The sequence below is a fragment of the Lissotriton helveticus genome, chromosome 4_1 (genome assembly GCF_964261635.1).
Source record: "Lissotriton helveticus chromosome 4_1, aLisHel1.1, whole genome shotgun sequence".
NCBI lineage: Eukaryota > Metazoa > Chordata > Amphibia > Caudata > Salamandridae > Lissotriton > Lissotriton helveticus.
This window is the reverse complement of record NC_136063.1, coordinates 1305907457-1305919842: the sequence shown is the minus strand read 5'-3', so window position 1 is coordinate 1305919842 and position 12386 is coordinate 1305907457. Positions and strand designations below refer to the sequence as shown.

The window sequence follows — 12386 nt, the reverse complement described above, 5'->3', positions numbered from 1 at the left end:
ATGTGTCAGTTGCAGCCGTCGACAGAAACTAAGGTCATTAGGTCTTCCCCTATTTGTCTGCTTGGCATATAAGCGCAAATTCAGAATCACAAGCCAGTCTCTCATTGTCAGCCTGACACCAATTATTTGGCTTCCTCTCAACTGGTGAAAAAAATCTCTGCTCCCTTCCACCGGTCTGCAGTTTCCAGGAGCCATTCTCATAGTTTCTTTTGTGAAAGCGTTCTAAAGACTTCCCACAGAAAAACACTTTTTATAGTTAAAACTGTCGTCCTGCGGAGTTATTGTATTTTTGTAAGTTCCAATGTTCCCAATTCGCCTATGTACATTTAACCAGGACAGGAAGTCGAAGAAAACAAATGGATTTAATCATTTCACTGAGGGCAGCATCCCAGTTAAATCCAGAACTTACAGGGTGGAGCCAGTGACAAATCATTGTAATGGGTCTTCACTTCAAATATATATGTACTTCCACAGAATACTCATTTGAAGCCCTTCCCAGTTGTCATATTACATCCAGAAATGTTGTCATAGCGTTCAGTGTTCATCAGCCTCATTGGATTCCCTATGGTATCATCATTAGCATATCATAACTACCTCTGAAACTACATACTTGCCACCTTATAAGGCACACCCATTATTTGTTTCTATAGATATTATCTAGTCTGGCACTTTTTTATTGTTGCTATTTTTTAACAGTTTTATTCCGCAACTCCACCCTTCAAAACCTCATTGACTTGAAGGGGGCAATTAGGACTTCTGACCCTAATCTGTCTTGTCTTTGGTGATCATAGATGACTATGATTCTGATTGCTGTGGCATATGCAGAGAATGCACTTACAGCACTGAGGGAAAGGCACTCTACCTTTATGCTTAATATTTGTGGAAGTAGTCAAGAGAACAAAAACACCCAGTTTGCCAAATAAAGAGGTGGGGAAATACTAAGTATTAACAAGCATTGGCATAGCCAATAGGTCTTGCTTTTGGGACCTTATAAGTATTTAGTTATGCAACACAATATCCTTGGTGCAATAACATTAACTGTTGCATGGTTAAACACTTATAAGGCCCCAGACGCAAGACCTATTGGCTATGCCAATGCTTTTTTTTTTTTAAAGGACAAGCAGTGCTATCAGGCTCCGGCTGGCACTTAGAAGTAGAGAGAGAGAGAGGTGTGTAGAGAGAGAGGGATGTGTAGAGAGAGTTGGGTGGTAGAGAGAGAGAGGTAGAGAGAGAGAGGTAGAGAGAGAGAGGTAGAGAGAGAGAGGTAGAGAGAGAGAGGTAGAAAGAGAGAGGTAGAGAGAGAGAGATAGAGAGAGAGAGATAGAGTGAGAGGGTGGAGGAAGAGAGGTAGGAGTAGTTGTGTGGATACTGCCACTGGCAGCGCTGGCAAGGGCAATGGGTGGTGAAAGCTGCAGTGGCCTCCTGAAGAGGGCCCTGGCACTTATGTTTTTTTTTTTTTTACAAATTAATCACTGCTTTTAATATGGGAAAAAGTGGCATACCAGCGGCACAAGGGACTTGTAAATAAGCCCCAAAGTGCCTCGGGCAGGCGCAGCAAGCATCCGGGTTCCGGTTCTGCTTTCACAAGACGCTGTAAGTGGGGAGTTTAAGAGCTCCTAAAAGTTTATCAGGCTATCATTATAGCTGGCATGTGTCTGACTTTGACCCAGCCCTACCAACAGTTTAAAGGCACCAGATAGAAAGGAAATCACCCCTTTTACAAATAATGAAGTGGTAATCTCTGGCCTCCACTCTTATGTCGACCACCTATAAATTATGTAGGCCTAGAAACAGGATGCCCAGCGCATGCCCTGTCTGCCACCCTGGGTAGGGCAGGATTTGGCACTGCCCTAACCCAGTGTATGCATCATTTGCCATGCAGGGGAGGAGGTATGGTGGTTAACGTTACATAATGTGAACCGACTAGAAAACCTCACTTTTAAACTTGCTGCCTAACTACAACACTGCTGTGTGATCCTAGGCACCTCCTTCTATTGCCCCCAACCCTTCCGTGGCATAATCTGAAGCTGATAAAAGCAGGCTAAGTGGGATCTACAGAAACAAGGCACATTTCCGCTGAAAGAAGCAGCTGTGTCCAATATTCTGGCGTGGCCTTTTGGGTCCTGTTAGACTGGGGCCTGTTTACCTTAAGTCGCCTCCTCCAGTGCATTTTCACAGCCAGCACCAATTTCAGAAGCATACTCGGAGAGCAGTGATGAATTCATTAAAGAAACAGAGGCATGAAGTGCACAGGCAGGGCAGCCAGATGGGCGCTAGGCCCCATCAGGGCATGTGAGAGGTCAGGGAAGCATTCTCAGGGGGTCATGCCCATTAGGGAAACTAAATATTTTAATATTTAACTGAGCATGGGAAGCATGCATCGACTCTTGAGCAGGAAGCATTGTTTCTTCCTGCGGGAAAATAACATATGTCTTTGTGTGGTCAGATGAGTCCAAGTCACTGTAACTCCATGTTCCTAGTACTGGACGTTCACTGAGCAATGTAATGCATTCTGGGAGTTGTAATCTTTTAGTACTGCTTATGTTCTAGTGCACTATACCCGTGTGATAATTTGAAGTCATATTATATCAATATTGGACTTAACTGTAAATATTTTGAAGATTATTTAGTCTTACACTACAAACAGACCAAGCTTTTTGGTAGGCCAACTCCTACGTCAGGAAATCACAGCGTGACGTATGTGATATGGAAGTAGAGCCCGCTTACCATGTGTTAGTTATTTGATAATTGCGCCGGGACACTTCAGTGGAAGCAGCCATGCGCTTTATAAATTGTTTATTTATAAATTGTTTATTCTTAATACGTTATACTTCTGTTAAAATTGTAGACAGTCGACTTGTCTAACAATGTAATCACTAATTTAATTTGTCATGTTCACCGTTTGATGAACTTTGTGGATAATGTTTTAAGATAAAAATTGTTATAATTTATTTACATTGCTTTAGAATATGTAAAAATGTTTGCTATTCAATAGAACTATTCATGGCTTGTTATTTTTCAAACGATATAATCGAAAGTGTATATATATAACTTTAAAAAAACAGTTTTTTATGAAAGGAGAGTTTGTGTCTGAAAACATGGAGTTATGTGCCGAATTATGCCCTTTAAACATGGACACGCTGCAACAGCTGTGTGATGCTTTCTAACGCAGTGCTTTCAGCTAGGCACCCCGGCTGTAGAGCACAAAAGCCACTCCCTGAATCTGCCGGCAGCCAGCCTTTATCCCAAGGGCGATGTATGCGGCGGGTACCTCTGTCCAAGAAACACGCTCACAAAGAGGCGACGCTGGGATCTCACAACCGGAGCCCTGATCCTCGCGCAGTAGTGAGATGTATGGGCGAGAAGAGGGGAATATGGAGAAAAAACACCACTCTGAAAGAGAGCAAACATCAAAGAAGAGGTGATTTCAAATGGGCAGGGTCACTATGCGACTGAGAAGAGAAGAGACTGAACAAGAACTGGCAGATCCAAATTCCAAGACCTAGCAGGTTGTGTACGGGAGGGGAGCCTGTTGTGTGTTGGGGGGGCATTGGTCGTGAGGAAAGGCTAGGCAGGGAAGGGGGTTGCTCCAGAAGAGGAGGGCTGCGTGTCACAGATTTCTGCTACGGAAAGGGTGCCCGGCCTGCAGTCTGCTAGGAGCTGATAAGGGCTTTGCTGCAGGTGGCTAATTAGGGGGAACAGGAACATCAGAGTCATGAGAGATGCCAGGCAGAGCTGCATAAGCCTTGACGAGAGAGTTAATGAGCCAGACGAGCAGGTGGCGGCAGTGTGCGTGCACGCGTGCGTAACCGCAAGCTTTAGGCCACAAGCAAAAGCTTGTGGTCGGATTTCTAAAACCCACTTACTAAATGTCTTGCCAGATTAGCGCATGCGCTGGCTCAGGCAAGACCTAAAAACAGTGGGTTACTCAGGACTCATTTAGTTTACTATTATCATTTGCAAAGCAATTTAATTGCTTGATACAACCAAAGAAAAAAAATGAAAATGTACCAGCTTAAGTAGTGCTAGTGCTCCGGCCCTGTTCCAATTCAAGGGGAACAACTACATATTTACCGGAGATTACACTCAACATTTCTGGTCTGCAGCCCACTTGATTAAATTGGTATAAAGACAGTATTTGCCTTGTTCATGCTAGCCATTCCTCCTTTCAACTTTCTACTTTGTTTTTTTTTTCAGAACAAATTTTTATTGGAGTTCAGCAGTTGAAAGAATATAAACAAGACACCGCTTCCGTAGTATCAGGAAGGTAGTGAAAATAAAAGAGCAAAGAAGTCAAAATATTCAATCAACGTTCACCCAGGCCCCCCTCCCCGTATCCCAACCCAACGCCCACCCCCCCCCCCCCCCACCCTGCACGGTGTTTACATTGTCCAGAACATAACCTGAGGGATCACATCAGCAACCTGTGGCGCAGTTCACACAGGGGCAGAGCCAACAAGGTCTAGACCCACGTCTCTCGTCGCTGGGGGGTCCAGCAGTAGGCCCCGGTAATCTGCCCATTTCTTCCAGATTCGGTAATGTTTTCGAGGGCAGCCCCTAGCCTCAAAGATAGGACGTTCCAGGCCCATGTTGAAGTCCATGCCTCGCTTCCACACTCCCACCAGCGGAGCTCTGGGTGCCTTCCAAGCCTGAGCTATGTCCCTCTTGGCCACCGTGAGACCCAACAGGAGCAGATGCCATTTATACCTATTGCCCCCTACTTGCTCCATAACATGGAGGAGGCCCAGCTTCGGCGTGCGAGGGAGGTCCCATGCCAAGACTTCCTCCAGACAGTCCCATACACCCGTCCAAAACCTCTGCAGCCGCACGCACTCCCATACCGTATGTGAGAAGGAGCCTATCTCAGTCCCACACCTCAGGCACTCCGGGGAGGCTATCAGCCCAGCCCTCCACAGCCGTTCCCTTGTATAGTATGCTCTGTGTAGGTACTTAAATTGGATGAATCGCAGGCGCACTGCTATTGCTGCTCCTCTAGGGGCCTCCAGAGCCTCCCTCCAGTCCTCCTCCTCTAACTCCCCCAGCTCACCCTCCCAAACCGCCCGCAGTTTATCAAGGGAGGGGGAACAATGGGTAACCAGCGTCTGGTATATAGTTGAAATTTTCTTCGTCTCCAATTCCCCCATAAATACTTTAGCTTCCAAGGGGCTGAATTCCGGCAAGGACGTTAAAGTCGCAATTGCGGGGGTCAGCGCGTGCCTGAGCTGTAGGTATCGGAAGAATTGAGACTGGGGCATGTCATATTCTACTCGCAATGCCTGGAACGACTTGAGGACTGTGCCTTTCAGTACGTGGCCCAGTGTCGAGATGCCAATAGCGTCCCAACCGTCAAAGCCCCGCAGGGAAGCCAAGCCGGGCAGTCTCCCATTGTGCCACAGGGGGGTCTCACCTGTTAGCCTATTCCACCATCCCATGCGGCGGAGAGCGTCGCGCCACACCTTAAAGACCACCTGGGTGACCATCGGGAGTCGTTTCCGAGTGGCAGCCTAGTAGAGGATAATATGGAGTGTGTCCGGATCCATCAGATACCTTTCCAGGGCATAGGCCGGGTCTCCCCGGTCCCCATACCACCATTCATTGAGGACAAGCAGGTGCGACGCCTGGTAGTAGGACTGGACGTCCGATGTGGCCAGCCCTCCACAGTAGGTCGACAGGAAGCAGGTACGGAGCGCCACTCTTACTGCTCCCCCAGTCCACAGGAATCGACCCAAGGCAGAGTTCACCTGCCGAAACCAATGCGGCGGAACTGGGTACGGGTGGTTCTGCAACTGGTACAACAAGCGGGGTAGTGCCACCATCTTGAAGATGGCCGAGCGGCCATAAACATTGAGGGGCATCCTGGACCACGTCTGCATATCTGAACGGACCCTGTCCCAGACCGGCACTATGTTTCGGGACCATGACACACCCGGTATATCCGTCAAGAAGACTCCTAAATATCTAAGGCCGCCCACTGCTTCTTGTAAGGCCGAGGCCCAAGGACCCAAGGTCCCCCAGTCACCCAGGACCCATAATTTCGACTTCCGTACATTGATCCTGAGACCGGACACCTCGCCAAAAATGCGCATTATATCCAGGACCCTCGGTCCCGATTTATTGAGGTCTGTGAGGAAAAGGAGCACATCGTCCGCATAAAGTGCAATCCTATCAGATGGACCTCCCACCCATTACACTCCGTGCAGCTGAGCGTCCATCCGGACCCAAGCCGCAAGCGGCTCCATAGCCAAGGCGAACAGGTAGGGTGAGAGGGGGCATCCCTGTCGGGTGCCCCGACCAATGGGGAATGAACCGGAGACCGCCCCGGCGACCCTGACCGCCGCCGTCAGGTCCGTATACAGCAAGTGGATATACGACAAAAAGCGCAGGCCCAGATTAAGCCGGAGGAGGAGCGCTCGAAGATACGGCCAGCTCAGGGAGTCAAAGGCGCGGTCGATGTCCGCCAGCAGGAGGGCCGCAGGAATGCCCGCCGCCCGCACCGCCTCTATCACTACATGCGCGCGGCGTATATTATGTCGTGTCGCTCTGTGGGGCATGAAGCCCGCCTGGTCCGCGTGGACTAAGTCCGCAATATGCGGGAGAAGGCGATTCACCAAAGCCTTTGCCAGTATTTTCGCCTCGAAGTTCAACAGCGATATCGGACGATAAGATTCGGGACTATCCTGGGGCCTCCCCGGCTTGCAGAAAACCACAATCTCGGCGTGTCGCCAGTCCGCCGGCATCCTGCCGCGGTCCCTAGCCACTTCCAGGGCCTTTTTATAGCGCATCCCCAACTGAAGATGGAACTGCTTCATGAACTCACAGGGGAATCCATTGGGCCCCGGGGCCTTGCCCGTATTTAGTCCGCCTAGAGCAGTTCCCAGCTCCTCAGCAGACAGCGGAAGGTCCAGCTGCTCTCTAGCTGCATCTGAGAGCGCCCGGGGCGGGAGGTCAGCAAGGAATCTATCGATCTCCTCTGCTGGGAGGGAGTCTTGGGGGGCATATTGCGCCTCGTAGTATTGGGCAAACGTTTGGGCCAAGACCTCGGGAGCTGATATAGGAGTTCCGGCAGCATCACAGAGTCCCGGCAAGGGCTGGGCCTGGTAGGTGTCTCGACATAACCTATAAAGCATCGTACTAGATTTGTCCCCCCATTGATAGATTCGACTCTGTGTAGCTAGCCAGTTCTGTCTGGCTTCATCAAGCAATAGGGAGGTATAAGAGCGCTGGAGGTGCAGCAACACAGTTACCGCGTCGTCGCTCTCCCCTGTCAGGCAGGTCGCCTCCTGGGCACGCACCTGGTCCGCCGCGTCCGCCAGGGCCAAAGTACGGGCCCTGCGATTCGCGGCGCACCACGCAATGTCCACACCCCGGAGCACAGGTTTCAGGGCCTCCCACAAGGTCACAGCATCAATGCTCGGGTCCTCATTCTCTATCCAGTAATGTGCTATCGCCTCCCTCATGTGTGATCGGTAGTCGTCGCGCTGCAGGTGCCACGTGGAGAGTCGCCAACGAAACGGCTGCCGCCGCGCACCCAGACTCAACGTCAGCGCGGTCGGGGAGTGGTCCGACAGACCCCTAGGAAGTATGGAGGTAGAAACAACCCTCCCTATCCAGGGCTGTGGGATAAACAGGTAGTCCAGACGGGAGAAGGATTTGTGGACTGCAGATACAAAGGTATATTCGCGGATACGCGCATGGTAGTGTCGCCAGGTGTCAATCCACCCCATCCCCTGCACCATCCTACTCAGGCGTGTAGTGGCATCTGTCAACTGGCCTCCCCCGGGTCTACAGCGATCCAGCCTCCCGTCCATCACGTCGTTCCAGTCTCCACCCACAATCGTCAACACAAGCGGGATGCCAGTCCAGATATCAAACAGTCGTTCAATCAGAGCGTCTTGTAGTGGGGGTGGAGCATACACACTGCCAAAGACCACGGGCTCACCGCCCAGCTTCCCCTTAACAAACACGTACCGTCCATGCACATCCAGCCACTGTGTATCATGTGTGTAAGGGACCCTGCGGTGTATCAGGATCGCAACTCCCCTGGACCCTCTCGTGAACCCAGCATGAAACACTTGGTCATAGCCATACCTCCGCAGACTAAGAACTTTTGTACCCATGAGGTGCGTCTCTTGAAGTAACAATACATCCGCTTTTTCAGTCTTCCCCAATCGCAGAACCGCACTACGTTTGATTTTGTCAAGCATACCTCTCACGTTCCAACTTAGGACGCGTATCGTAGCATGCGGGGGGCTCGCACCCTGTACATCAGCCGCCATCAATCACCCAAATCTCGAGAGTATCGGGCCACCAAGACCACACGCACCTATGCAATCGCCCCCAGGTTCCCGCAAACACCGTGCTAGAGCTAGATCCAACTTCCCCCCCCATGTTTCCCGAACTCCCAAAACCCCGGTTCCCCCCCTGCACCCCTTCCCCTGCCCCAAACTGTACCAACGACCCCCTCTCCAACCCCCCACCCCATACCTCAGAAACATTGAAGTACCTGTCGCGGTGCAGGCAATCACAGACCTCCAACGGGAGATCCAAGACCCACTACACCAATGGATCCCACCCAACTACCCACAAGGTATCTAACAACCTCCCACTTAACACGTGGGAACGAACTCCGGGAGTAGGCCCGCCCTTGGAGAGGCGTCACCCGACCCACTGTCCACCCATGAGTATGAAATTGTGTAGTCCATCAATGAGTGGCATGTCCGAGAGCAGCGCCTGGCCTATACTATACAGCCAAGCACCTCAATAGTCCTGTAGATCCATCGCCGGAGTCAGTGTGAAGAGAAGGGCGTCAGGATTTCGATGGGGAAGAGTCTGTCTCCTCCGGAGCCTCGGCCGACTCGTCGCGGGGAGGAGGGCGTTTCTGGGAGCGCGCCCTCCAGTTGCTTCTGCTGCGTGACCTTCTGGGTGGTTTCGGAGGTCTCCCGGTGGTCGACGAGTCCGAGTTCCGCCTGGGGGGGGTGTTCACCCTGACACGCACAGTCTCGTCCGTCCATTCAAATACTTCCTCCGGAGAGTTGAAGAACTGGGTGCGGGACTGGAAGACCACGCGGAGGCGGGCCGGGAAGAGTAGAGCATAGGGAATTTTGAGCTCACGTAAACGTGCTTTTGCCGCGGTGAACGACTGCCTCTGCTGTTGGACCAGCTTTGTGTAGTCCGGGAACACAAGGATTTTGTGGTTCTCAAACATGAGAGGGTCCTGGGCGCGGGCCTGTCGCAGGATAACGCCCCTGTCGTGGTAGTTGAGCAATTTGGCAATCACCGAGCGGGGGCGAGCTCCAAGAGGTGGTTTTGGAAGGAGTGCTCGGTGCGCCCGCTCTACCACAAAGCAGCGCGACAGGGTGTCTGGGGGGAGCCATCCCTCAAGCCATTGGGTCAGGAAGGCCTCCATATTTCCTTTCTCACAGTCCTCCGGGAAGCCAACGAAGCGCAGGTTGTTCCTTCTGGCCCTCCCTTCCGCATCTTCCACCCGCAGCGCAAGTCCCTTCTGAATCCCCTCCATGGCGGCAACTTTCTTCTTGAGGACGGCCACATCATCCTCGACCTCCGTGATCCTGGATTCCGTTTCGGTGATGCGGGCCACCGCATTGCGTAGGTCCTGCCGGAGCAAGGTCACGTCGGCTCCGACCGCCCCGATCTTCGCATCCAACATGTCCCTCGACTGCGTGATCGCCGCCATCAGCGCCGCGTTGTCGGGTCCCGCGCTTTGGGGACCCCCAGATGCTCCGGCATTCCCACTGGGTCCTGCAAACTTGTCCATTGGGCCCTGCTTTGAAGAATTGCCGCTGTTGCCCCCTCTCGTCATGGCTCGGATAGAGTGATGGTTTCGACCACGAGGGACCAGCAGTCCAATGTGCTCCTCACTTCGTGCACGGCCTCTGATAATGAACGTCTCCCTGAACGCCGTGAACCTTTGGAGATGGAGCGCACCCCCGTGGAGCTCCCGCAAGGCGCTATACGTGCAGTGGCAGGGGATGGTGCCACGCGGTATCGGGACCGTTCACTCCGCTGCGGGCCCGCAGCAATCAGCCCAACACCCGTACCCCACCTCTCGGTTGTAGTATCAAAGCAATTTGGGGGGCCGCTTGTATGCCCAGGATCGTGCCAGTAGACTCCGGGGGTCTGTCCAGGTCACTTCCCCCCACCGCGGCCCGAGGCGGCCACCGAGCAGGGGTGTAGCAGTAATCCAGCCCCCAGGAAGAGTCCAGCAGGGTCGCAGTCCGAATATGGAGGGGGGGGAGGGGGGGGACGAGTAGGGGGTCGGCAGGGCCGCCACCCCCCTAGCGTTCCAGTGTCTCAGAGCCCCGCGGCCCGATCCCGCCGCCGAATGGGGCCAGGCACAGTCCCAGGGCGTCCCCTCCCCCACTAGGCCTTACACCCAGTCTCCTCTCCTTACCCCACCTCCGCTGGAGAACGGGCGCCGACTTCGTCCTCCCCAGCCGGTGTTGCCGCCACCGCAGCAAGTGTCCAGGCGGCAGCGGGGCTCGATCAGTCCCGGCCGCCTCTCCGCCACTGTACTTTCACTGGAGCGGCACCTTCCGGCCGGCGCGCCCCGGCTGCCACACACTTCCGGGCGGATCAGCCCAAAATCGAGGTCCCGGCCGTGCTGTGGAGGCAGGCTCCTTCGCCGTCAGGACTCCCGGCAGCTGTATCTCCCCAGCCGCAGACCGCCGGGACACCGGAGTCACTGCCGAGGCGTCGCCGTCGGATCCGCCGTCTGCCACCAGGTTTTTGGGCGCAGTGCAGTCGGGGCGACGTAGGATGCAGGCAGGATATGCGGCTGGCGGGACGGAGCTCGGTTAGGCTACGTCCGCCATGTTCGCCGTCTTCAACTTTCTACTTTGTAATGTACCCATGCGTGTGGAATTGAAGGGACTGGCTTCCAGTCAAAATGTGTGCCTCATTAGTTGTAGCAATTTTTTTAATTTTAGTCTTGGGTTTGCCTCATTCATCTGAACCTACCCACTCTAGAGGTGCTAGCTTTCAATCCCTAGATTCCCTACAACAACTACCCAGCAGTTTTCAAGACACAAAAGTGTGGCATACTAAGCGGGCATAGCGTTGGGCATCTGGGTGAAAAGAAGACTTGTCTTGGTATTATTGGCTAATAGCATACCATATCGTCCACTTTTTATCTGTGCTACAAATATAAGGGCTTTCTTAACTCAGGGTACATACGTTTTCCACTGTCAGTTTAGTGTGGCTTTTTGTGATGTAGCAATTGGCCTGATTTTGGGTGTAGGCAATGTTTATGAAACTATATTCTTGTCTCATGTGGACAGGAACCTCCATATCGCTTAACACATGAACTTTCTTCTTGGTTAATTTTTTTACGTGTTGCCAAACTATGCTTGCTGGTTAGCATCATTGTGCTTATTACTGTTATCACTGAGGAGTAATTAATCTTTTTTTGGGTACATCTTCACTGTTTCTTTTAATTTTTGTTTTTATGATGCATGCATTATTCATATTATAAAAGTTGTTATATTTATGAAAGAGTGTGTATTTCCTTCTAGCCTCTAAATTATAAAATATATTTATTGGTTTGCAGATTCTCAAGATATATCTCCAGTTATGGCTTCTCAAGGTCTAGTTTCCACTTCGAAGGGGCAGCATGAGATTACATTGACCATTAATAATTCAAATTTGAATCATGTTCTGGCTCAGGCTACAAGTTCAAGTACACCATCAGCTGGCTCTCCACATGAGATCATGCTTACCATTTCTGGTCAGTAGCTCTATAAAAATGCTGTGCGATAGAAAATCATTTGGATTGTGCTTTGTGGTTTTGTTGAGCTTTCATATTTTAATATAGGGTATTTATTATTCTGTTTTCAAGAATGAATGTATTGTAGAATTATTTTCATTATTCTCATTTTACTCTTACTTCTTCAAGGAATTATGGTTTACAAGCAAATTTCTGATATAAAGTTTGATCAATATTAATAAGAAACATTTTTTTAGTTTAAAAAAAGTCCTCAATCCAGTGTTCTATCAAAGGCAAAGCATTTCCTTTGGCTTCTACTCCAGGATATTTCATAAACTGTGGGCCTCAAGGAAAAATAAACTATTTTTGCTAGGAACCCATGCTCGTCTGTCTCTGGTTTCACTGACCATAATATTTACAAATCCTTTCTAAGTTGTAACAAATGGTCATTGTTCTCATTCTGTAACCGCTACCCCTTATGCCTACACTCTAAAATGCAGTTCCTACACTTACAAAGCTTGATTTAATCATCACTATAATGTTTATCAACTGTCTTATTTATCAGTTATTATGTTTATTAATGAACCATTGTGGTTAAAATTCAAGAATCTGATTCTTGCCCCATTACCCTGAGGACATAAAGTGAATTAGTTTATTAACTTAA

General features: G+C 50.8%; 1 protein-coding gene across 5 annotated transcripts in view; it reads left to right on the top strand.

Annotated features, from left to right (window-relative positions):
• ZNF236 (zinc finger protein 236) overlaps nucleotides 1-12386 on the top strand; it is a 1196152-nt gene that overhangs the window by 855117 nt on the left and 328649 nt on the right. For all 5 annotated transcript variants that reach the window (XM_078687874.1, XM_078687872.1, XM_078687873.1 and 2 more), the window contains exon 25: nucleotides 11567-11743. In XM_078687874.1, coding sequence (XP_078544000.1) covers nucleotides 11567-11743 — 177 coding nt within the window. The remainder of the gene's footprint in view (nucleotides 1-11566; nucleotides 11744-12386) is intronic.